Genomic DNA, 24,874 nt, shown 5'->3' with positions numbered 1-24,874 from the left:
CATTTTAAAAGTTGTATCCAGTTAATAAGTTAAGAGGGACATTGTTAACAGTGCAGCCTGTAGGGAGAGATAGCAGTATATTTCACTCCACTGGGGAAAAGTCCTTTTTTATTGTATGTTGAAGAGGTAACATGATAGAAAGGGCTTTTTTTCTTCATCAAACAAGAAGACCGCCGGTTTGCAAGATTCACCTTGTTTCTCTGCTTTGCCTCCTTCAGCTGCCATCACCGTTAGCACCAGCAGTGCCAGCACAGCCACCCTCGTCCACTGCTTCTGCCCATTCATTCTGGAAGAGAGAGAGAGAAGGCAACTGTCAGAGGAGAATCCTACTTTCTTTACACGGTTTAAATGTTATCACTTTGTGTTGTTCGGTGCAAATCAAGCAGGTCCTTTGGGATGCGTCCCTCAGCCTGACTTGTCTACTTCGATGTCAGCTAATGATTTCTCTCATTTCCAAACTCTCTATTTTGAGAACTTGTGACCTTTGAGAGCTACCCAAAAAATGTACCAGAACTTGCTGTTGGGTAGAACAGGAAGGAGGAGAGAAAAGCAATAGTTGTCCTTACTCTCATGAGACCAGAGAAATAGCCTGGAGAATTTCCATGTATCATCCTGTGTCATTTCCACTGTGCTGGATACCACTATCAACATTTTGATTGTCTGCACTGCCACTGCGCCGTCAGTCATGGCTGTACTCGCTGTCAGTCTCCGTGAGGTCTTGTCAAGGCTAGATACAGTCACCATGCAGGTTTGATTTGATTTGTCAAAACAAACAGGAAACAGGAAAATGAGCTAAACGGGGTTTTAATTATGTTACAGACCTGAAAGGGGCTGCACTGCCTATCGAGGCTACTGTCAAAGACGAAATGTGTCCTTCTGCCTCTTCCCTGATGGATGTCACTTCAACGCCCTTGCTCTTTGATTCTACAAGAGTGACACCAAATTTCTTTGCTAATGATTTTATGTTTAGATTGTTTTCTGAGAGCTGAAGGATCTGAAACAAGGTTCAGTATAGGCAACAATACTGGGCTTATTAAAAAGGTACCCTGCGGAGTGTTTGACCACTAATAGCACTGTGGCCTTGCATCAACCTTACAACCAACCTTATACAGATTTTAGATTGGTGAAATGTTTCAATAGTGTTCTATATGTTTTAGTATGATTTACAATGATTTTCATTTAAGAACGCAGTAGTAAAGATACAGCTGATGTTGAAGTCGCACTTAGGGCAGGAAATGACAACGACTCCGGCATTCGTCTTTGCTTTTCCAGTAGCCCAGAGGCTTTTAGTTTGAGAGCCTTGTGTTTTCAGTCCGAAAAGGCTACTGAACCGCACAAGATTTGCTGAAGATTACAGATGCTGCAGTAAAGCAAGAAGAGAGTGGCCTCTATTATATTCCCACTGTACAGATATATCAACTGCCATGGAAAAAATGTCCTCGGTTTTCTCTTTCTTTGTTGACCATTAGCTGCTGACATTTTAGATGCTAAATTTAGCTGGTTTAAGGTTAACACTCCATTGTGTGCATCAGAATTCCCTCCATTATTTGATCCTCCGGCTGGTTCTGGAATCAGCAGAAAGCTGTTACTGTCACTATAACCCGCCTAATGCACTGTGATGAAATTATTGCAGTGAACCCACTCCCTTCGGCTATACTGACTCCTCCATGTTTTTGAGGAATCCTCCAGCAGACAGCGTTCTCTGAGAGGAGAAGGCAGCATGAGACTGAGACAATTACCAAAAGTGTCTGACGCCAAAAACGCTCCTCTGTGCTCAAATTCTTGTGGAAAGGTTGAGCCTGGCAGGGAAATAATATCCACTGTCATTCTTACTTAATCATGAGCTGGCTCTGAGCCCCCCATGCTATTGTGTAAGAAACTTGCCTTCCTAACTTTTCATTTCGCCCACTTAAGGCTTCATATAAGTTAAGTCTGTCTACTTTGAGGATGGTGAAAGCCTCTGTAATTTAAATCAGGTATTCAAACCTTATATTTAATTATTAGATATTTTTGTAGTGCATTTTATCTGTGAGATTTAATGTCTTCCAGCACTTCTTAGAAACTCTTAATGAGCCTTAAGGCAGCGCCCGTACAGTACTTTGTCTTCCAGGAAAAGTCATCTGAATCCTTAACACCGTTGATTTTATGCTTTTCTGACTTTGGCACAGACAGACCCTGTTTTGATTAACTTGACTTTTGACTCCTTTTAAGAGGTTCCAAACTATTCATTTCAAAATCTCGAAAAAGAAAGAAGAAAAAAAAAAAAAATCATTGAATCCCAACAGTAAGAAGCGCATACAATGAGCTCTAAGAGTTTCAGAGAGACACCCCGATGAAAGCACCCCGATAAGGATCAATCCCCAAGAAAAAGGCATTGTGGCCTTTCTAAAGATAGGAAATCCTTTTCCTCAGTAAGTCACAAAGAGTGATCGGCTCTTGGTGCGGTGCCGTCATAAAAGGGGACGGCGTTGATGGCTTTGAATGAGCACTCCGTAATGTAGGTTAAAGAAAGTCTTGGAATTAAACCAAATTAACCATTTCCTTTGTAGCCAGAGAATCCTGCTGGAGGACAGTTCTCTCCTCCTCTTGAGGTCAATAAATTAAATGGAAGTCTCTCCCAACCATGTAGCTCCTATTTCCGGAGCACGACAGCACCTATAATGGATGACTGAGTGGATCCCAGCACGTGACTATCGTTCGGCAGGCGTGTGTGATGCCTGTGTCACGCTTTGATAGGAAGCGCCGGGGCTTGCCAACTTAAAGGCCCGTACACTTGCGTTTTTTCCATAAATACTCTCCCTCTCTTTCTTCAGTACACCTACGGCTCTACACTGTGTGACAAAGAGAAGAGGAGCTCCTTCCAAGTCTCAGCCCCTGGCAACCTGACCACGAATCAGCCTCTTACTGTCATGACTCAGACCCCTGTAAATTATAAAAAGCAACAGGGTTGTTAGAAGTATTTGGACATATTTCGATGCTGTGCTAAAATTGATACCCAGGTGACCGGGCGCATGAGACAGAGAGTCATCAATCGTTGCTCTACTCGTCCCCAGATATTTGGAGCAGGATATTGCCATACCTGGAGGTTTAGTGAAATGAAGCTCTTCAAATAAAAGAAAGTCATCTAATGCCCTGATGGTTGTGTTGAGACTATAAGTTTGTATCAGGTTCAGTGGTTTGGGGATTTTGAGCACACCTCCAAGAAGAGCTGTAGGTTGTGTGGCCATTGTTAACATTGCAGGTCAAGTGCTGCCCTGGGCCCTAATAATAAGAAACGTTGGCATTCATATCAGTTGCAAAAGCAATAGCTAGAAAACTAGAGGGAAAACAGAGTGTTTGCCACACTTTGAAAAATCACAGTTTGAACCAATTAGGTTTGATTAATATATTTACAAGCCAGACTATTTTCTTTCCTTGCTATTCATGTTTCGTGTGAAATGTACTGTAGCTTTCATTGGAAATAATAACCATGCCGTTACATATTTGTGGCTGAAATGCACCACAACCACAAATCAAAGTGTTCAACTGTCACCAAATGTTGCTTGAATTTTTAAAGCAGAACAGTATTTTGTTTTGGGGTGAGCAAAGATTGGCTATTGGCATCGCAGAGACACAGCGTAGAAGAAAAAGATGGTGGATTCTAGGCTGTCAGAAATAGACAATTCAGAATAAAGCTGATATAGAATCAAATTCAATGAAAATTCTTCCAAACAACACAGGGGAGAGAAGACATACTTTCTTAGACATATTTGACTCTGCCTGTATTAATGTGGGAGCCAAATATGATTACATTTAGCAACTGCTTACGATTGAAGTGTAAATGTCGAAATCTAGTAGGTTTCGCCCCTGAGCTAATATGGAAACCGAAGTAGTGATGTTTGCAAACCTCTCACCGTGGAGGTTACTTTAGCCGGAACATCAGAAACATCCAGTGGTCGGTGTGGCTCATGAGCCAGTGAGAATTACTCCTATCAAACCCTCCATTTGCTTCATTGATTCAGACACAGCTGTGGGTTCCTGGTGAGAGGAGTTGAGGAGGAAAGCCAATACTGGCCACAAATCGATGGACCTTCAGTGACTCTTTGCGTGCTTCGGCAAACACACGCTCCACCACTCTGGAGCCTGAAAAGACTCTTCATCTCTCGCCTCTGTCTCATTACGACTGACGTAATCCCTGCCGAGTACATAAAGGAGAATCTATTTATACTCTCTGATCCTCTTGCTTGCGTCTGATACAAAGGCAGGAGGCGATGGGGCCGACGGTGCAACAATAAAGTAGAAACCAGTTTATTTTAGTCAATTAGAAGGTCAAAGAAAAGGGGAATCACTTGGGTTATTAGCTGTCTGGGCTGAGAGAAAAAAGATTTCCAACATTATCGTTCTGTGAAAGAGGGATTTTGGTTTCTTTAATTTAAACCATTAACCTCTCAAGATCCAGTTCATAATCAGAGAACTTATCTGAATACGTATGGGGAGCATGTAATTAAGCAACATTCCCTCTGTGGTCTGTGCGATCTTTGAACACAAATATCATCATAATACTTTTAATATCACTTAGCTACATACAGTATGAATTATACATGTTTTTTAATAACTCTGTGCCATTTGAGGTACCAAATCAAAGAATGTAGTTTCTCTTTGACTCCATCATTCAATATTTAGAGCTGTGCCAATGGGAGGTAGCCCTTTTTTTAAAAATTGTTTTGCATATAAGGATTTATTTTAGTCTAAATGCACCTTTTGACTTTAGTAATACATTGCATTAAAGCTTACTTTTAGCAATATAAAAATGCAGCTAAATCCACACATATACACATCTGGTTTTAGAAGAACCTTTAAAGTGGCTATAATTGATAGCTTTAGAATAAAAATGTATCAGATGACAATGGCTTTGCGGAGCTTCGTACTGAGTTTCAGCTCCTTGTTTAGATGTCCAGCCTCGAATGAAAACTGCTTATCCCCGCTGGCTCCGTCCGCACGTTCCCATTTGGCCCGCAGACTTTTTTGGGATGACGTTACAAACATAAACACTCATAAACACACTCACTTTTCTGAGCTGCAGGAAAGTTTTACAAACATAAGACCTTCATGGATTAAAACTTTGAGTAAAAACAACTCTTAATAGAAGTGCAGCAGGGTTGAGGTATTTTTATGGGCCAGCCCAGAAGTTAGCATCACTGTGGTTCCCCTCAACAAAAAAACCAATGGAATTCTTACACTGGCTTTTGGATTATTGCAGGAAATAAGATCTGTGACTAACAAAAGTTTGTGATTCTTGCACGTTTTGTTCAGCAAATGAAAACCACTTTTATGATTTTTGAAGCCTAAATACAAACGCCAGAAGTAAAAAGCTAATGTTGGCCTATAAGCGGTCTAGTAATTTGATTTAGCTCGCTTACATCTTCTACAAAAGCCTCTCCTCCTGTAATAGCTTTCAAGAGTGAAAGTATAATCATAAAGAGGCTGTACCGCAAAGAGGCTTTTTTTAAGACACGTAAAAGCTTAAAAAAATCATGAGTCTGTATTTACTGACGTAATTTATGTCGTAGAATAAAACGGGAAATGTGTTTGTGATTACCAAGGTCCTTATCTCTGGCTTCTAACATCTAACAAACCATTCAAAAAACCCATTGACTTTGGGAGGAGGGATCCGGAAGTGTTAGAATGCTAACCTAGTCCCGGGTTTTAGGACTCATTCCTGCAGCAGTCTATACATCCATGACTAAACCCGGTTTACTTGACTTGACTCGGCTCATTCCAGCTCTCGTAAAGGCTCTCCGTTCCTTGTAACTAACTTCCCGTTCAACCCGTGCCCATACGCTGAAGAATGCCGAACAGACCGCCTGAGCTTCAGGGCTTGCCAGATTCGTTCGAGTACCAGAGTCAGACAGTTGACTTGGGGCTTGTTAGCCTGTTAGCCTGTTAGCCTGTGGCTATAACACCTGACTCCTGCCTGCGGACTCACTGTAGTTTGGTTACGTTACACAGCTTCTAGTGCCTGTTAGTGTTAATAATTGTTTTGCATTTTAATTTAAATGCTTTTAACATCTTATTTCTCAAACTGTCATGATACGACAAGTTGATAAAATTTTGTTTATTTACTGTAAAAGTACACACAGCAGTAACACACAATTATCACAGTGGGTAAAGTATAAACACATTTATTTCATCATTTATCAGCTTTATGTAGCCTGCAGCTTAATATTTGGGGAGGATAATGATGCATATTGTTTTGCTTCCACTCAGTAGTGGCATAGCATGTGGGTGCCCTGCACTCTTGTGGCCTGAAAGGTGCGCAACATTAAATGCTTGATAACACAGAATACTGGCTAAAATTTGGAGGTTCTCCAAAGGAGCTCTCTAGGCTTAGCCACCCATCTTTCAGTGTCAACATTTGAGCATATATTCATGCTCACCCAATCATAAAGAGCCACTTCATTAGTCATAACTCCAGTGATTAGTGGAGTGGCAGGTAAAGCTGTTGAGCATTGAGCCAGACTTCCAATATATAACTGCTGTTCAAGCTCATACAGTCTGTAAAAAGGGAAAAAGTCTGATAGCAGGTCAGAACCAGCACCCACGCTCCACCTATCTCATTTGCTAAGTAAAAAGAGGGCTGGCAGCCAAACCTGTTCCATGACGTAAGGCTGATTGACTGTACAACACTGAACAACAGGCCAGCGAGAAAAAAAACCCATAACTCCTTATGTACTTTGGGCAAAAGAGAGAGAGCTTCGGATGGCCAAATCAAAACGTGCTGCAATAAGCATGTTCTATCTTGTGCAATAAGCTCTTTTCCCAGTTCTCCCTCTGGCTTTTCCGTCTTTTCACAGCCACTTCTAGTTTTGGAGTTACGTTTCACATGAATAGGAAGGAAAAGGTAGCTTCCAAGTGATAAACACTGGTCTACTGTGGAAAAGGTAATTCGGGTCATTCATAGCTTCGTTCCAAGTGCAAGAGGAAAAAAAAAAAGGACCGGGAGAAGAAACCCAGATAGCAAAATAAAACTTCTGGCCCAGCATATGCCTGGGTCCTCAGCTGGAGTCTGGCCCCCTAAACTTTCACATCTGGGCCGATTCCGGCTGTAATCACCCAGTGTTGGTTGACAGCCAGGAAGGTTTTCCGTGTGCGCAAATTGGTCCAGATGTGGAAGTAGCGTCAGACAGTCATGCTGTATAAGGGCTGGACTTGGGCCAAGGAAGCGGTTCTATTTTGAGCAAGAAAGAAACAAAAATGTGTGGCCCGAGTATTCACCAGAATCATTTTTCTACCTGGGAAGAACTGACCATATCTATCTGTCTCTCTGTTATGAGCAGAGTAAGGGTCACGCAACCTAACAGGGATTTAAGTGAATCTCTGCTTAAACAGGTGTTTACCAAACAACCAGAAGCATAAAACCGTCAAGGAGCTGCTGCGTGCATCTCACCGAACCCGTGGGTTCACAGTCACAAGGCAGCGCACACATGGATGCAAGTTTTTCCTCCTTTCTGTTAACTCTGCATTTTTCTTTCCGCGTCATGTAATGCCTTAGGTGTTGATCATTGTTTTGGCTTTGTGCACCACAACCTCACTGGTTTTGGTTCACTTTTACAAGCCTCATCAACCTACTTATAGCTGCGGCGCACGGCCGTTTTGAACAGAATAGCCTCTGATAAACCTACTTTATGCTACCCGCCCAGCACCACACAGCAGACACAGAGTTGCAGCTTGGTGTTAAGGTCATCTTAGAGAGTCCTTGTATGCGTTTTTGTTTCAAGCATTGTTTGATCTTGCTTCCTCTATTACAGTATTTTACTGTTGTTTTTTGGTATGGACAGTGTTCGCCATTGCTGCTGCTTGCTATGTTACTACTGCTGCTGCACCCGAAAAGCTCTCCTTCTTGAAAGATTGATGACCCTTACTTGGTAAATAAAGTAGAACTAATAAAGATATTGAATTTAACATCATCTCAAACCAGAATGACTTTACTTGGATGATTATGTCTGTTTCTACAAAGTCATTCCTGATATTCAGAAAAAAAAAAAGAAACAAGAGAAAACGCATTTTATTGACAGATTCCTTTGTTCGGTTCACTGTTAGTTTATCTTTAGATACAGACAGAAAATACAGCACTATGTCCTTGGGCAAAGTCAGGCAAAAAAAAAATCCACTTCTGAGTAGCTTTCCCATCTCAGTAGTTGTGATTCAGAAGACGAGTGAATGCCTCACCTAGACAAAGGACATACTGAAAGGATTTCTCGGTCTGTGTTCCTTGAGCTGAGCTTCTGAGAGATTCGAGCACAGATGAAATTAGAAGAGTATTGACTAGAGGAAAGAAGAGGAGAGAGAGGCAAGCAGACAAGCGTGTAAAGTCGGGGATACAACTTCAGAATGCAGCCACAACTAAACAGTAGATTACGGAACGTAAAGCATAAACAGCTGTGAGGAGGATTACAGCGGGAATATACAGTAGATAACTTTATGGTAAATCGTATGAGAAAAATGCAGCTAAGAGAAATAATACGTCCAGGTTAGATAACGACTGGCGTCGAAGAAAAGTGAACCATTTCTCACGGGGCCAGAAGATGTCTTAATTGAGGCACGGCACCATTTCTCCTGTGTTTAGGTGCAGATGATTAGAGGGAAATGCCACACATTTTCTGACTTGTGTTTTGTAAAGGTCAGACAGTGGGGGAGAGAGTGTGTGGAGAGGGTCCCCGCTATCTCTCAGAACAGCCCTGGAGGAGCCCCCAGGGAGCCCCGCTCCGGAACAAAAACAGCATGTGTGGTATTCTGTGTGTGTGTGAGTGTGAGTGTGTCTGCCTTTCTGTGTGTGTGTGTGTGTCTTTGCGTGTGTGTTGTGTTTGAGGCCAAGTATTGAAAGCAGAGCTCGGATGTAACAGCGGTGCAAAATGACGGACTTGTTTAATGATAAAAACACAATGACAAGGATGATAAACAATAGCTCTGAGGGGGCATCGGAGCTGAAACTGCTGAAATTGAAGGCTTCAATTTATGCCTGAACGCCTCCATTACACTGATCATATTATATGTATACGCCTCCAGAGTAGTTTATCCTCCCATTCATCTCTGTGCCCCCTTCTGCTGTATTAGCGCACATATGACGACATTATGAGCTCCATACTGTCACCGGAACAATGAACTCCAGCAGTTATCAATTACCCTCCTTTTTTTTTTTCGGATTACAAGACTGCAATACCGCAAATGAGGGCTGAGCGGAACACTCTCGGCCAAAGCAACCCCACTCCCCTCATCTCTTTATCTCAGGCTCTATTCGGCTTTGTAATATTTTAGCCGTGTATTCACATGGAGAAAAGAAAAGAGAGCCAGGGGACCACACAAGTGGATTAAACCTTTCGACAAGGGCCTCTTTTCAGTGGAGACAGGTGAAATACCAAAAAAAAATAAACCCCAGCATGTTAGCATTGGCTCAAGGGGTAAACATTTCAAACAAATATTAAAGAACGTTTCAAATTCAGGGCGCAGTGATTGATACCACAAAAGGCTGAAGGATTGCCACTATTCAATTTTTAAAAAGTTTGTCGTATGATTTTTCCTCCCGTGAATCTGCCTTCAGTTGCACCATCGAATTGCGGTGTGCTCTACGCGATGCATGCAGCACTGCTGCGTGGCACACCTGGCAACTTTCGAGTCTTCCTTTCCGACTTTCTGAAAGGTTGCTTACAAATCATCACCTATGCTGTAGCAAAACAAACGATGTAATTAAAGCATTGTGGACCCTTTTTGTGATTACTGCAGACCCAGCTTTATTGAATTGACAGCAGCTTTTCCAGACACTGCATTTCAATTTGTGACCATTTATGTGTTATTATTTTGCAAAAAGTTGTGGTAAAAATAACGAACAAGCTGGAAAAAAAAAATGCAGTTATTGTTTATGAAGAGAATTGCTAGGATTTGGGTTGTTTTATGTGGAAACTACGGTAATTGGCAAAACTGGCAAGCGTTCCTCTAATTTGAGCGTGTTTTTTCAGGAAAAGTTGCATCGATTAAAAAAGCAAGATCACGTAAGTGTTTGGAGGGCGTGTCTCTTGCCCAAACAAACTGGTGACATGAGGATTGACTTCAGCTGCAGCAGTAGTCATAAGTATACGGGTCCCGCATTTGCTAAATGTGGGAACTAAACGGGACCACAGCGGAAACACAGGTAGATGTAGCATATTCAGAGGACAAGCCGAAAAAGGCTAGACAGTGTGAATTTTTTTGAATCTTCAGACTTTGATCATTTTTAGATCATGCTGATATGGCTGTGCTGTAGTCAAACAGTCGGCTGCTTTCATCTGGACCATTAATCTCAATTCCTCTCAGTGAAGAAAAGCTACAGCTGAATCACCTGTGTGCAGCCGGGCTGCTGGGGACGTCTTATCGCCGCCCCTCGTCCCCGAACTTTTCTCTCCGTTTGGGTGCCCTTTGATTGCTAGAAATAGCTGGCCTTGTTCCCCTCAGATCCCGCCTGTCTGGCTGGCGGACCCGTGCAGCCTGATCCCCCCTGGCAGCTGCTGACAGAGCTCCGTCCCTCAAGCCCCGCGCTGTTAGCATCAGCAGTCGCCGCCTCCCTCTCTCCTGCCTACACTCCAATGGCGCCAATTTAGAGGTGTCTGTCTAATTGAATAGGCAACATTTATCTGCGCGTGTTTGTGTGTGTGTGTGTGTGTGTTCCTCGCAGGAACTCACTGAAAGCACCTTGAGCCACTTGTTCATTAAAGTGTGCTGGATGAGAAAGCCTTTGCACACAGCGTGGGCAGTTTTGTCTGCCTTTTGATTAAGCCATCCTCCCTCCTTTTCTCTTTTCCACCCTGTCTGCCGCTCTTTCTCTCTATATATATATATCTCTCTATCTGCTCCTTTCTCCACTTCTTATTCAATTTATTTAGCTAAGAGATATACAGAGAGGTTTTATCTCCGTCCAGTGAGTAATGCAATGCATATCTCCGTGTAGCCTATTTAATTTTGCTTGTAAACAGACTGTGGAATTTCATATTTGGAGTGGAAAGGCAGTGACAGCTTATTAAAAAGCCCGCAAATCATAGTCTCCTTGAAAGTGAGAATGTCCCTAACGTGCTGTGGATTAAGATAAATAATGCTGTAGCACATACAGTATGTCTGCCAGTCATGACTCACCCATGAATAGTACAGAAAAAATTCAATATCTGAGGAACATTTTGACATAAAAAAAAATTCACCATAATCTGCACATTCGTTTGAAGCTTCATTTCATCTGTGTTGATGTTTCCGTACGGCACTCCTGCAGTGTCAGACATCATGGGCGCCCACATAAATGCCAATCAGTGAGTCCAAAACGCACATAGTTAGGCAGAGACATGCACTGATTACTGCATTATTTGTCCCCGAGATGTCTTTTTTTTTTCTTTTCTCACTGCAGGTTGCTGGTCTAGGTGAGTTCAGCGTAAAGGCTTCAGATTCAGCCTCGGCATCCTAACTAAGCTCAGTCCGTGGAAGGCTCGGACTGCTTCAATCGGTTCTGAACACTTTCCAGGCCCAATCCCAGCACCGTTTGGAAGGTCCACAACTCCGTCACCACCGATCTACAAGGACACCATCACGTGACGATTGCCATTCCAATGTTTCTGTGGATTTAGCGGCGTGTCCCTGAGCTTTTACTCAGTAAGTGGCTAAAAATATATGACAATGCCGCGGTCAGTCCGTTACCGACACATGGTTCATTATACTTAGTTCGACGTGAGGATTTGCTTAAGATTCCCTCTTTCATAAAGCCAGCACCTCTACCTCACAGAAACTGAGGCTGAGGTGAAGTCATAACCACAGTTCCAATAAATTCCAAAGCTTTTCTTGGCTTAAGCAATAATCAAAATGCCCATGGAAACTTTTCAAACCAGTCTTACAGCATAATCCACTTCTCTGCTGTCCCTCCTTATGCTCGGGATATTTCAAAACACCAATAATATAATTTTGGCAAAATACAGCTAAACTCGCATCTTCCGGCTCGGTCCTGACTCACACCTCTCTTAAGCCTTCAAGGAGGCGCGTGTTAAAGTGGTCGCCTTCTTTTCCCACCCATTTCAAGCCGGCCGCCGTTCTCCATCAAGGACCAATTTACAAACTTTTTACAGCCACTTTTCAAGTCGCTCCAGCAATACCAAGCTTTACCAAACTATTCAACGCTTAATGTTCTTCTGTTTCTGTACAGAGTGACCTTTGGATGTAATAGGAATAGCACAGGTGTGATAACTGAGTGTTAAAAGTTATAACATGCGTTATTCTTACGGGAAAAGCAAATATAAAAAAACATTTTCAAAAAAACAGAGCATTACAGCTTTAAGGTACATGCACTGATTTTGCTTACTGTGCCTAAATCCCCAAATTTGGCACAGCACCCCACAAAATTTCATGATCTCAAAACATGTTTTAGCACATTTAAAATTCCAAACTTTTGTATTCATTAGCAAAATGTATTATAGCACATACAAATTCCAATATTTGGTTTGGCAGCCCCAAACACTGCTATTCGTTATGATCTTAAAATTTGTCATAGTGCCCCTAAATTCCAAAATGTGTCATCGCGACCTTGAAACTTGTTTTCCATAATCCACAACATGTTATAATGTCCTTTTCATAATCTCAAATTCGTGATAGCAACCCAAATTTTTTTTGTAGTCCCCAAATTTAGTAATGTGCAACCAAATTCTAAATTTCCCTTTTGTGGCCCCAAACTCTTTTGTATCCTCAAAAATTTGTTACGGTGCCGACAAACCAAAAAAAGGATCGTAGCATTTATCATAACTCCAACATTTGTTATTCTGTCCCCCATGGTCCCAAAGTTTTCACAGGGCACCAAAATTTGTAACCACAAAATTTGTTACAATGGAAATTCGGGGGACTGGGGGCAGTTCTGGACACTTCAGCATAATCAGCGAGTGTATCTTTGACTTCGATTATGACAAAACCGAGCGGAGGAATGATCTGATTTAGGAGCCTCCCGGTTGCTGAACTGTACTGAGAAGCAACGTGTTTTTCTGCTGCGCAGCCTGGCTCTGGTGCCAATTTTAGAATAATAACGACAGCAGGCTGTTTTGTGGACCATTACATACTGTACAGCGGGATCTCACATTCAGAGCAGGACCCCACGTTGTAGGCCACACATCAGTGAGAGGAGATATTGCTCATCCTCTAGATTTAGCCATGATTCCAGTCTCAGATAACCTACATTTACCACCTACACGCCCGCCAACATTTTCTCCACGGACGTTTCCCACCCACGTCCCCCAAAACAGGCGTCACACTGCGAGGCTGAGAGGGAGCACGGCCGCAGCTACCGGTGGAGCGATAACGGCTGCAGTTACCTGTAATCCCACATCAGCTTCTTACGCACAGCATCATGGTCACGGCAACAAGCTCAGGAGCAGAGTATAGGACCGGGTTTAACGCCAGACTGAGAACACGTACTTTAAGAGCCACATGCAGCAAGATTAGCAATATTAGTGTTGCTTTATCGGGGGTGCAACAAATTCTCTCCTGTGGTATTTTTGCACCCCATTTCCATCTTTTATGCTGCAGTTCAAGCTCCCGCAGGTGGCTTCCTTGTGCTCAGATCGTCTTCCAAACAAACCAGAAAAAACCTAAAACCTGCTTGGATTTCTTCCCAAATCCGGGGAACACCTACTGTAACAGCACATCTGCCGCTGAGAGCGGTGTGCTTTCACGAGCCACGCATGGGACGGGAGGAAAATCTAAATTTATTCATTGGAAAATGTCACAGATTATTGTTTTGTTCACATATCGTAGACACGCGTGCTGCAAGGAGGTTTGTTTATTTCAGCCACTGAGTTTTTGATACTTACAAATTTGCATAATGTCATGTTCAGTAGTGAGACAGGGTTGTACAAATATATTTTAGTGTGGTGCAAAATGACAAGTCGCTATTTGCCTCAAGTCGATGAAGCAAGGAGTAAAATTGCATATGAGGGCATGACCCCCAGCTAACGACCTTGAAAAGTAAGCTGAGAAACTGGAGCAAGGAAATTGGAAATTTGAAGAAACAGCCTTAATACATCATTGCAAGCCGGGTACAAAATCAAACCTTAGTATCAAAAGAGATACAGTAATATGGATGTGGTTCAGAACATCCTCCTACATTTTCAATTCTTCCAGAGAGACAGAGGTCTCACAAGCCAAACGTCTCTTACAGCGCGATGTCTGCAAGCAAAGGAAAAGGTCTGCTGCAGGGCGAAGCCCACCAGCTCTGAGCATCTATGTCAGTTAAAGCCAGCCACCAATCCCCACTTAATAGAGTAAAGTAGAGCCTCAAGGTCAGCGGTTGGAATTATTAGTATTTTCATCCAGACCGCATTCCAGCACGGTGCCAGCTAGATCCTGGCAGACGGACCGATTAAGCAGGTTTATGCATCCGGTTTGAATGTTTGAATGGAGGAGGATGTTTTTTCCGTTACCTACGTTTTCCCCCGAATTTTTTTTATATATTTGATATATCATTCGGGAGTTCTGTTTTATTATCTTGACAGTGTTGCACGGTGCTGCAAGAGGGTTGGAAGATGGAAGATGTGAGTGAGGCTGTCAAAGGATTCATTAATGTTCCTCTCCCTCCTCCTCTCACATTCTGCCTGCGGATCTGCTCTCGCTTCGCGAGGGGAGGCCGCAGCGACAGTGGCGGAGGGCGACGTTAGCGCGCAAGGCAATGCTGAACTGCGCTGTCACCGCCACGTGCACGAGCTGAGAGGTTCGGACCGTCTGACATCCAAGGCAAGACGATAACTGAGGAAGTGTGGGCGGATCCGGAACGAATTGTGGTGGACAGTTCTGACAGTTCTTCCCACCCTTTTGAGGCGATATATATGTTGTTCACAGTATTAGTGTCACACTGCTGGGAGAGGTACCAGAGAATGTAGACAGTATATTTATGATATACATATTGACCTATCATATTTAAACCGATGCTCTCCTGAGGCCACACATCCTGTGAATCACGGGTGCTTTCAAGCATTTCTTGATACCTTCTTGAAACAGGTATGAAAAGTGCAGCTCTATACGGTCTCTAATGTTGAATAACACACACACACGGCCGGGTTCTCTTTGTTTTTGCTGAAGCACCACAGTCCCGTTGGTTCCCTTGTAGCCTGTGTGGCAATGGGACAAAGCTTGACTGCACATCACGAAAGCCTCACAAAGGCAAACAGTAGTAAATCCCCCCCCCAGGGCATGAGCTCACCTCAGATCACACAGCACATTTACGAAACACACGTCACACACGCCCTCGCCCTGTAAAGCCCCCCCCCCCCCAAGAGTGACGCCTTAAAAAAGCCCATTGATTTTAAAATAACAATAATAGTCAGGCTCTACAGCCCTTTGAGTTGTAGCATTACCTTGATATCCGTCCAATTTCAGGGGTGACTGCAACCGAGTGAGTTTGGGACTTTTAATCACTAACCTGTGTGATCTGGTAGGAGGCAATCATCAGTTGTCATTTTCGACTATTTTCTCCCAAGGACACCAGGCAGTGACCCTTCGGTGTGCACCACCTGTGCCCAACACGCTCGAGTCGGGTGTGGATTCTCCGTTCATTAGTGCGCGCATGTCGGAACCCCCTTGTTCGATTCCCATCTCCAGTTTGAAATGTTTGGTTGATTTAATATTCACTCGCGGGCTGCTCCCAGGTGGGTGACCCGCAGAGAGACGGGGGTTTTGGGTGCGGCGTTCAATAACAGTGTTTCTGTGACGCTTTGATTGTGGATTTGTTCCTCCCTGCAGTTTTTTTTTTTTTCCCCTTCAAATACCCCTAGCCGCCTGTCTGAAACTGAAAGATAGCCCGACAGAGTTGAGGTGAACTTGGAGTGTTGTTTTTGTGCTTTCCAACATTACGCCCAAAATCCGTGGCTGAATATGTCAAATGGATTGTAACATCCTCGTGAGATGAAATAATGAATGTATTTACAGCTCTTTTGCTTTTTCCCTTAAATAAAATGGCCTGGGGTGTGAAACTGTGCAGAAAAAACAAAACAAAACAATGAATAAGTATCTTAAATCATTAATTCAAATGTCTGGATTGAAATTGTCTTGAAGGAGAAAACATTCATCCAACATGGTGAGAAAACTTCGCCTGATTCCAGTGCAGACGGACTGAACTCTCTCTCGTTTCAACATATTTCAAACTCCAGAAACAGGCGAATGTGCATCAGAAATAAGTACTAGTTCCCCCTTGTCCGGCAAAATTTGAGGAAAAAATGAATATGAAAGCCACGTGTGAAACTGAATCCCTCGTTTTACCGAGTAAATACAATCATTTGAAATAAATCACCGGTCAGTACTAAAGCCTATTAACAATTTCGGCGTGTTCGCACCGCTGTCTTTATCTCCTCCACGCCTCCCTTTAGATCACTAAATTGCTGTTTCATTTCTTCTACAGCAGGAGGTGGGTGTTCTGAAATAAGACGTTAGTGCTCAATGATGATTAGAGTTTCCCAGTCTCACTTCAATTCTCCCCACGAAGGGAAAAAAGGCAGCTGATTCCTAATGACTCAACCACAGAAAACAATCAGACTTATTCAGTAAGGTCCATATTTCTTCTTAATGTGTGGCAGAAATCGGAAACAGGAGACTTTGTTTTGATGGTGATACTGGTTTCTTTTGATTTACCTGTCAGCAGAAGGCTCTCATGATCTATTCATAATAGCCCTGACCTCTCATCTGCATTCTGTTGCAGGAACTGTATTTGATTACACCCGCCATCAATGTTCTCTCTTGGCGATATTGAACGGGGCTTTCCTCTCCCACTCGCCGCTCAAACAGCGGTGGACATCGCCTCCACTCAGCGTTTACCTCACCTCTTTGTGCGTGCGTCCTTGTTCCCTGCTGCTCGATGCCCCATTGATTTCCCCGCGATTCTCCAGCTTGGGCTGAATTAAACGATATCCGCGGGCCCCCCTCTCTTCAGCGAGAGCTCCATCTGAAGGTGTTCAAAAGTCTCTTTTGCGGTGTAGCTGTCATGTTGAGTGAGTAAGCTCATCAAACACACACTGGCCTCTGCTGGGTGAAATAAGTTATTACCTGAGGAAGGGGGAAGCAGAGGCAGGGTAGAGATGGCTTTTTGGGGGCGATAGGATCAAATAGTTTTTGTAGCTGGAAGATGTCAGCCGCATTAGCGGTTCATTGAAAAATATCATCCATGTTGATGGGTAGTTTTGGAGTATGCAGCAGCACAGAAATGAAAAAAGCTGAGCTTCTCCGCTACGCCTTGTGAACTTGCACGTCCGCTCGTCTCTTCAAAACGCTCTTTTGGCAGGCTTTGAATTACCTGCACTCATCCCTGCCTAAATTGCTCAAATATGTTCGAAGTTGATCAAACGGAGAGGCTCTCGGAGCGCACGGCCCACAGAGCTTCCCCTGTGGGCTGCTGGATCAGAGACGGAAACGGGGAGAGAACAAAGGCTTGTCGGGACTGTTAAAGATGCCTGGACCACGGCGGCCCATCAGAATTCATTCAGCGAAACAGGCATGAAATACCCGCCGACTGCAAGAACCTCTCAGACACGTCTCTCAGAAAACATACATCAGACATGAAGCGTTTACCTCACTTGCTCTTTATGTTCGTCAACCACAGATCAATAAATGCAGTCTCTGCAAGTCATACTTTTAATCGATGAATAATTCACAACATTTGGTTATTTTTCTATTTGTTTAGTGTGTTTTTGGCATAAAAGGAAAGCGAGGTGTTAAGAATGATTCGATCCTGTTCTCAGAAACTTGCTTTTGACTGCTTTTAACTAGGGAACCACTGCAGAGCAAGTTAAAGTTGAACTGACCAATCTTTTTAGTTCTAACAGCTCAAATGAGTGCATGAAAGGTGACAGGGATTTTGTGTGACGACAACGCCACACGGAATTACCGCCAAACGGCAGTTTTCCCCTGAGTTCAGCGGAGAGCTGCGATCTGTAAGCTCGTTGTTTTGGCGTTACGGTGCACAACTTTTATTGTCCGAGTTCACTCGTGCTCCAGTCGGCCGTTTCCCGCCCACAACCGTTTTCAGCGCAAAAGCCGCGAGAAACGCCGCCGTACGCCACCTACCCAGCACCAAAACAGCAGGAAGACGAACATTTCCCGCAGGAGTTGCTAAAGGGCGAAACAGAGTAACAGGGACACTTGGTACAGGACTTTAACAGGAATTTAATGGTGGCCAGAAACTCGACTCAAAGCAAAATTTGCATTGCAACGAAGGAATGTTAATGTTGCTCGGTGTCTGCTGGACGTGTAAATAGGAAAATGTTTGCTAAAATGGTTACTACAACAGTTTCATAAAGAAAAATGTCACTGTCGTGTTTACAGCTTGTTCTACTGCCTCCAAGTGGCCAAAAATCTGCTAGAACTGCTTTAAATCCCACTTCCTGCCCTGAGGTCTTTTATATTATTATTATTAATCTATTTAAGATAAATCTATTTTGTTTTTATTTATGGTTTTCTCTTTTCTCTTCGATCCTTTGTTTGACTTTTTAAAGCATATATTATGTGTAAACGCTAGGGGATTCTACTACTTCACACGACAGAAGAAAAATTTGGTCATCCTCCATCCTCCATTATTTATTTTCATGGTTTCTGCAGAGCCATAGCAACAAGGAGTGGTAATGGGAAGCGGAGGAGTTACAAAAGAATACAACATAATTAAGACAAAAGGGGCTACAACTTATTATCATGACAGTGTCCTAATATTTTGTGCATTCTTTGTGTTGTTAGTGTTTTGATAGAATATAATAACCTGTGTAACGTGCTTCTCTATGCAAACTGTGAGGAAAACAGCATAGAGAGCCCTCTACAATAGAGAGAGGACTGCTATTCTTAACTTGTTTACTCCAGTTCGAAATGATAGTGTCACTCAGTTGCTAGTCAGCCAGGCGCGTGCGACCCTCAGTGAATCAACCATGGCTCGAAACCCACTATATTCCAGGACCCAGTGACAGTCTTATTTCCAGCCATCGTGGGAGCAGTTGGAAAGTTATTTACTGAGAGTGGTGGACAGAGGAAGATTGGACATCCCTGATCTGTCAAGGACATGACTTTTGGCCGAAGCAAATCCCTCACTTTTACCGCAGTGTCTTTGGGGCCATCTGGCATGAGGAGATGGAATCGGAGGGCTAACGTGGCGCGTTGCCTTCATCTAGCAATGTCTTCCACTGCTAAGTTTCCTGGTCAGAGATCGAGTCCAATCTTTAAGCATTAGAGTCTGGAAACACTCGGAGAACAGTTCTTCATAAAGTCTGGCCTCGGTCTCCAGAGCGGACCGCTAATCAGGGACTAACAATCATTAGACCAGCCAGTATAAGACGATGCTTTGTCTGGCAGCAAACAACTTAAGCAGTCAGCTTTAAAACATCTCTGACACCAGCTGGCTGAACGTTAATTGAACACCTGTTTTCCCAAAGAGTCCTCAGAAATCTTGCCTTAACACCAAACTTAATAAACATGTAAATAACTTTGTATATGTGATGTTCTTGTGTTGAAAAGGGGAAGAATAGAAAAAAAAAAGATAATAATTGGCATATAATTGGCATCCAGATCCCGGGGGCTAGTGTGTATGCGAGAGAGTTGGAGTTTTAAGTGGAGAGCAGTCACCGAGGAGGGCACGTGCAGCACCACAGAGATCCACCGCCTGAGGCCCCCTGACGTCAGCCAGAAAAGGCTGATGGGAATTCAATACACAACATTCACACCGCCTAATTTATTCCACAATAAAATCAGCTGCAGCTTGTTTGACGCTGACGTTCGCCCGATTCTTGAGCTAAAGAGGGTTCTGTGAATCAGTTGGAATTTCCTTTCACTCACAAAGACACAAAAAAAACACCCCAAAGCATCAACGAATTTGAGATACTTTAAGGCCAGGTTACTGCGTTATCTACGACAGTGGTGTTTTGAAACAGGACATTGAAAAATCCAATAATAACTAAGCCACATATACTAAGGAGATTTGAAGCATCTATTTTCACTGTAAAGGTAGCCACTGTATGATAATAAGGAAAGAAAATGTTCCCCATTTTCACTCCTTTCAAAATATGGCCCATTTTCAAACCAAAATCATTTAGACTTGTTGCTCACACACACAATGCAGTGTGCGCTGAGGTCCACCTCGCAGATTCATCCTATTCACCATCACCCTGCCTCTGCAATAACCTATTTCCATCCATCAGGAACGCAACCCACCAGATTTTCTGTGTGCCTGCTGCTGTCATTGTCTACATTCGTCTGCACAAAACACTATTTGCTCCAGCTTTATTTACCAAACCATAAACGTGGCAATACTGTATGTGACACGGTTTACAAATAAATAAGGGAGCCCATTTTGCTGCGTGGACAGATCCAATCATTCCCGTTCAAAATGAAAACACAATTTAGAGCTGCTGTGTAAATGCCAGTAGCCGCTCCGTGAGTCTGGCTGTGCTCAGCTGTGGGGTGGGCGCAGGGTTAAGGGGTGGAAGAGGGGGAGGGGGGGGCTCTTGCCTTCAGTCGCAGCCCAGGGCATTAAACATGACCTTTCAACTTGCCACTGAGCATTAGAACAGTCAGGGGAGACATCGAGTCCTCGTGTACAAACACCGCAGAGTGTGGCTGGGCCACTGCCTTTGCTGACAACCTATTTTACTTTAATGTGTGTCACACAAGCCACTGCAGTCAAGGTAGTATTACCCTGGGTGGGAAGAGCAGGCAAGTGCCCGAAACTGACATACAGTTGATTTGATAACTCGAGCGCAGAGCTGGTTGCCCCTGCAGGGTGAACACAGTCCAAAGACTTACAGAGGAGTATAAATGTCTATACTAATACGTGCACGTGTAGCATTACTGGCGGTGATATGTGACAAATAACATATCAGGTAGACGGCGGATAAATTAAAGGGAAAACCTAACAAATGCACATAACAAATTCATGCACACCACATATTGCTGAGGTTGAGCCTATACAGTTGACAAAAAGTCAACTTCAGTCCATGGTGATCCTCTAGTCCTTGTGTGGTAGCAGTCCGCCAAAAAAATGACTCTAGATTTTAAATGAATGGGCCCCTTTTTGCTCTACCTTTTGATCAAACATAAAGTTACAAAGCAGTTTCTGATCCTTTAGAGTGAGAAATTTTCTTCCAATTCACCGTGAAGTAGAGGCAAATGGGTTTCTAAATGTCGTGTTATTAAAGTCCGTTAAGGCGGTGAAAAATTAAGGCACCCGGATGGTACGCGGTGGGGGGGGACACACTTGTCCACCACTGCAAAGAGGGCTCAGTGCCCAGCAGTGGTGCTGTTAGTTTGACCCCAATTGGCAGTGTCGGTGGGTGGAAAGCTGGTTAGGGATCATGTCCTCGTCACAACACTAACTCGTTCTTCGGGCCGGTCTGCCAACAGCCTCCCTATGCCAAGAATGAGAGAGAGAAGACTGACGAACTGCAGTGTAGGGGGAATTGACAATTCAAAGTAAGGCAGTACTCTTATTTTCTCTGTATTTCCCAATGATTTTGTTTAAAGGTCACTCAGGTACATAACTGAACTTTTTTTTTATGGTACAAATGGTAGAGGTTCAGAAATGAACTTGCAAGAAAGGGTACTTGTTAGGGTGCTGCCCCGGGGACAAGCTTTTGTGTTCTACCCTTTTAGTGAGAGCACACAGAAGGCAAGGTGGCATCCAAGGACATCTCTTTATACATCTCCATCCACTTGTTTTAATGGCCATATTTACTTTTTGCATAATTTGAGAGGAAATGGCTGAAATTTTGCAACATGTCATGTGGCCACAGATATTACATGCCTCCACTTCACCACAAAGCCCAAAAAAGTAATGAATAAAAGGCGGTTTTTTGGGGGGGGGGTTGTACATAACTGAAACATCCCTGGTTCAAGTCCAGATGGTTCTCTTGTTGCATCACACCCCGTTTTGTATCACCATAACGGCTGATAAAAACACCAGAGGGTGCATGCGGATCAGAGAGACAAATGAATTCATTAAAAATGGCAGATGTCATCTTAGCTGGGGAGCAGAGGGGATGTGCCTTAATGTATCAGTTACTCCTGCCCCATCAGTTATATCAGCTTGTCATGTCCTCTTGAATATTTCATATAAAAGGTATTTGATGCAAACATGCACTGATGTATAGTTTCACTTGTGTGTATAGATATTTGCTCAAACCTTGGGCAACATTTTAATGGAAACGTGACACAGACTGTGTCAAAGTCTCCTTTGTGTACGTGATGTCCTGCCTCCCTCTGGCAGCACTGGGATCTTTTAAGTGACAAACTGTTGGGAAGGGGAAGGTGGAAGGGGCGTGAAGACGAGATGTCCTCGAGGGTGGAGCGGCACCTGTGCAACCAGACAATGCATCGGGGCGTAGAAGGGGCAGGAACCCAAAACCCTCAGAGGACTAAACAATATGAATTCGCTTTGTGTTTTTTGTTTTCCGTCTCCCGGGACGCTGCCTTGCACTGCGCTGTCCTCGTCATGTACCGAACAGCATGTGAAATGTTGCTTTACTAGCCCCGCTAACAACTCTAAACTCCAGCAGAGAAAGAGGGCAAGGCCACAGCCCTGGCCTGGTGTTTATGGTCAGACGGAATGTGAACTCCGGGTGAGAGGAAAGGGGGGCAGTTATAATGAGGCATCCCCCCTCTGCTGGTTGTTTATTTGGACAGACCGGCTGTCTCACAGCACAAGCTGTGGATGGAATACTAATGGATATGATTAATGATTCTCTCTCTCGCCTATCTGCCTTTCTCTCGATTCCTTCCCACTCGACTCTCTTTTTCTCACTCCTCCTTCTCCTTTTGCCTGCATGCGGATGAAACTTTCAACTCTCAAGTAAGGGAGGGATAGCTGTGACATGCACACACATTTCCGAGTATTTAAGGCAAGTAACAAGTGCCTGACAGAACGTTTTCTTCCCTGGGGCTTTGTTGAATACACTCCCACCCTTACTGATCCTGGTTTCTAATCACTTATTGGTGGGTGGACATAAAACCATCCTTGGTGTTTGCAACCAGAGTGGGCCTATCTAATCCCCTCCCCATCCATCATAGGTGTTTAACTTTCCAAATCTTCCTTTCTCCAGAATGCGGTGCCTTGAGGGAGGAACAGAGAGGCATCCCAGAGCTGCAGAGACTCTCCACTGGACAAGATTAAAAACTGCTGAGATTTAACCAAGGATTAGACACCCCCCTTGGCATAAGGAGGCTGTATAAAGTGTTTAAATTTCTTCTGGTATTAAGTATTGAAGATTTGGCCCTTTAAGCAGCCTGGTAACCACTGTTTGTCCTAATAAAATGAGCTGCAAGATGGAAAAGGCAGAAATTTTCGACCTTAAACAAATAATTTAACTGAATCATTGACATGATTAATGTTAAAAAAAATTGTATTTCCTTTTCATGTGATCACTGCACTTCAAACATGACCGAATTTCACAGTAAACTATGCAAACCTTTTCTAATCAGGGAAGTTTGTCACCTCAGTGCAACATTACCGGTAGCGATCCAATTAGATGTGGGAGTGGAACAGAGACACTAAGTGGCAGACGGGGTTCCACAGTGATGCTCACGATCAATTTAACCTTCCATTCGACATCAGCGGCCACATCACAACAAATCCCGGCATCCCAGTGGCTAAGAGCGACCTGCTGCCGTGCGTCTCTGAAGCCCCCCCCTCCTTTTATAGCCTACACACTGTTTATGCCTCGCAAGAATCAAATACTCTCGGTAGAAATTATTATGATATTGCTAATAACTCTATTGGCCGAGTCGAACGCACTCCTGGCTACACAGCAGCCACAGAGAGGCTCTAAATAAAATGAGGCTGCATTTATTGAGCCAATAGATTACAGCATTTAGGTGGAGCTTTGGCAGCGCATCGGCTGTCTGTTATTTAATAGTGCCCTCAGGGTTTACCTTTAAGCCATTTACCGTTAGCATTGGGCAGAAAGTTTTCCAAGTAAATAACCTGATGGACCTTTATTTCCGCTGCACCTGTTATCATCAGGAGAGAGATTCATGGAAGAATTTTTAATGGGATGTTTATTATTTTAAAAGACAATTTCAATATCTATCTCTATTTGTCTAATGATTTAATACAGCAGTCCATCTATAGACTTATATATCTGTATCTATATCCAGATGTTTCCAATACGCTCTTTCTTCTTGTGGTTTATGGTTGTTTGTGCAGCTCTCCTCCTTGTCTGAGTTTCTACCTTTTCTCTCTATTTCTCTGATAATATGGTGCGTGAGACAAAATCATCCCTCGGTTCATTAGAGGAATACAAACACCACCCACTCCCTTGTGCTTCACACTCTGAGGCCTGGACAAACACAAACTAGGGATAAGGGAGCACCGTGAGGACCTGTATTCCCTGTATGACATTTGCTAAAGATACACAACTGCTGCCTCTCTCTCTCTCTCCAAAGCTTCTAACTTGTACACTGCAGGAACCGTTTAAGGTGCTTGTGTGATAACGGCATTATCTTGTGTGATAATGGTGCCTAATGGCAGCCAGTCAAGTTTTAGCTATTTACATGTTATGCATACTTAAAGCTGCTCTAATCGATAATTTTCACGCTCCAAACGGGTCAGATGACTGTACGTGATGTGAAAGGGGCTGCTTGTAGTGACAAACCCACAGGTTTATCACCTCGCAGCTCCTCGCGGATCTTTAGAGCTCGTCGGCGTCTTCGAGCTCGTTGTTTTACCGCCTCATTTTCAGCAGCAGCAGACGACAAAAAAGAGGCTTTTAAAAACCCATTGTACACAGCTTGCCCAGCACCAAACAGCAGACAAAAACAAACTTAGCAACTAGCTGGAGAACATAGTACAGCATTAAGCCGTATGAGCACTGTAAACTCCCCTCAGGAGCTAAAT

At 43.5% G+C, this 24,874-nt stretch overlaps 1 protein-coding gene across 2 annotated transcripts in view; it reads right to left on the bottom strand.

Moving 5' to 3' along the window:
• Positions 1-24,874, bottom strand: part of ptn (pleiotrophin) — a 40,819-nt gene that overhangs the window by 11,844 nt on the left and 4,101 nt on the right. The window contains exons 1-2 of one of the 2 annotated variants that reach the window (XM_040148749.1): positions 1,662-1,725; positions 192-286 (exon numbers count right to left, since the gene is read on the bottom strand). In XM_040148749.1, the coding sequence (XP_040004683.1) occupies positions 192-286; positions 1,662-1,669 (103 nt within the window). In that variant the 5' untranslated portion in view covers positions 1,670-1,725. Of the gene's footprint in view, positions 1-191; positions 287-1,661; positions 1,726-24,874 lie in introns of those variants that run through there. The other variant, XM_040148755.1, reaches the window with a different exon arrangement.

Source organism: Xiphias gladius, chromosome 2 (genome assembly GCF_016859285.1).
Source record: "Xiphias gladius isolate SHS-SW01 ecotype Sanya breed wild chromosome 2, ASM1685928v1, whole genome shotgun sequence".
In the NCBI taxonomy this organism is placed as follows: domain Eukaryota; kingdom Metazoa; phylum Chordata; class Actinopteri; order Istiophoriformes; family Xiphiidae; genus Xiphias; species Xiphias gladius.
The sequence above is the reverse complement of the archived record's forward strand: the minus strand, read 5'-3'. Positions and strand labels throughout refer to the sequence as shown.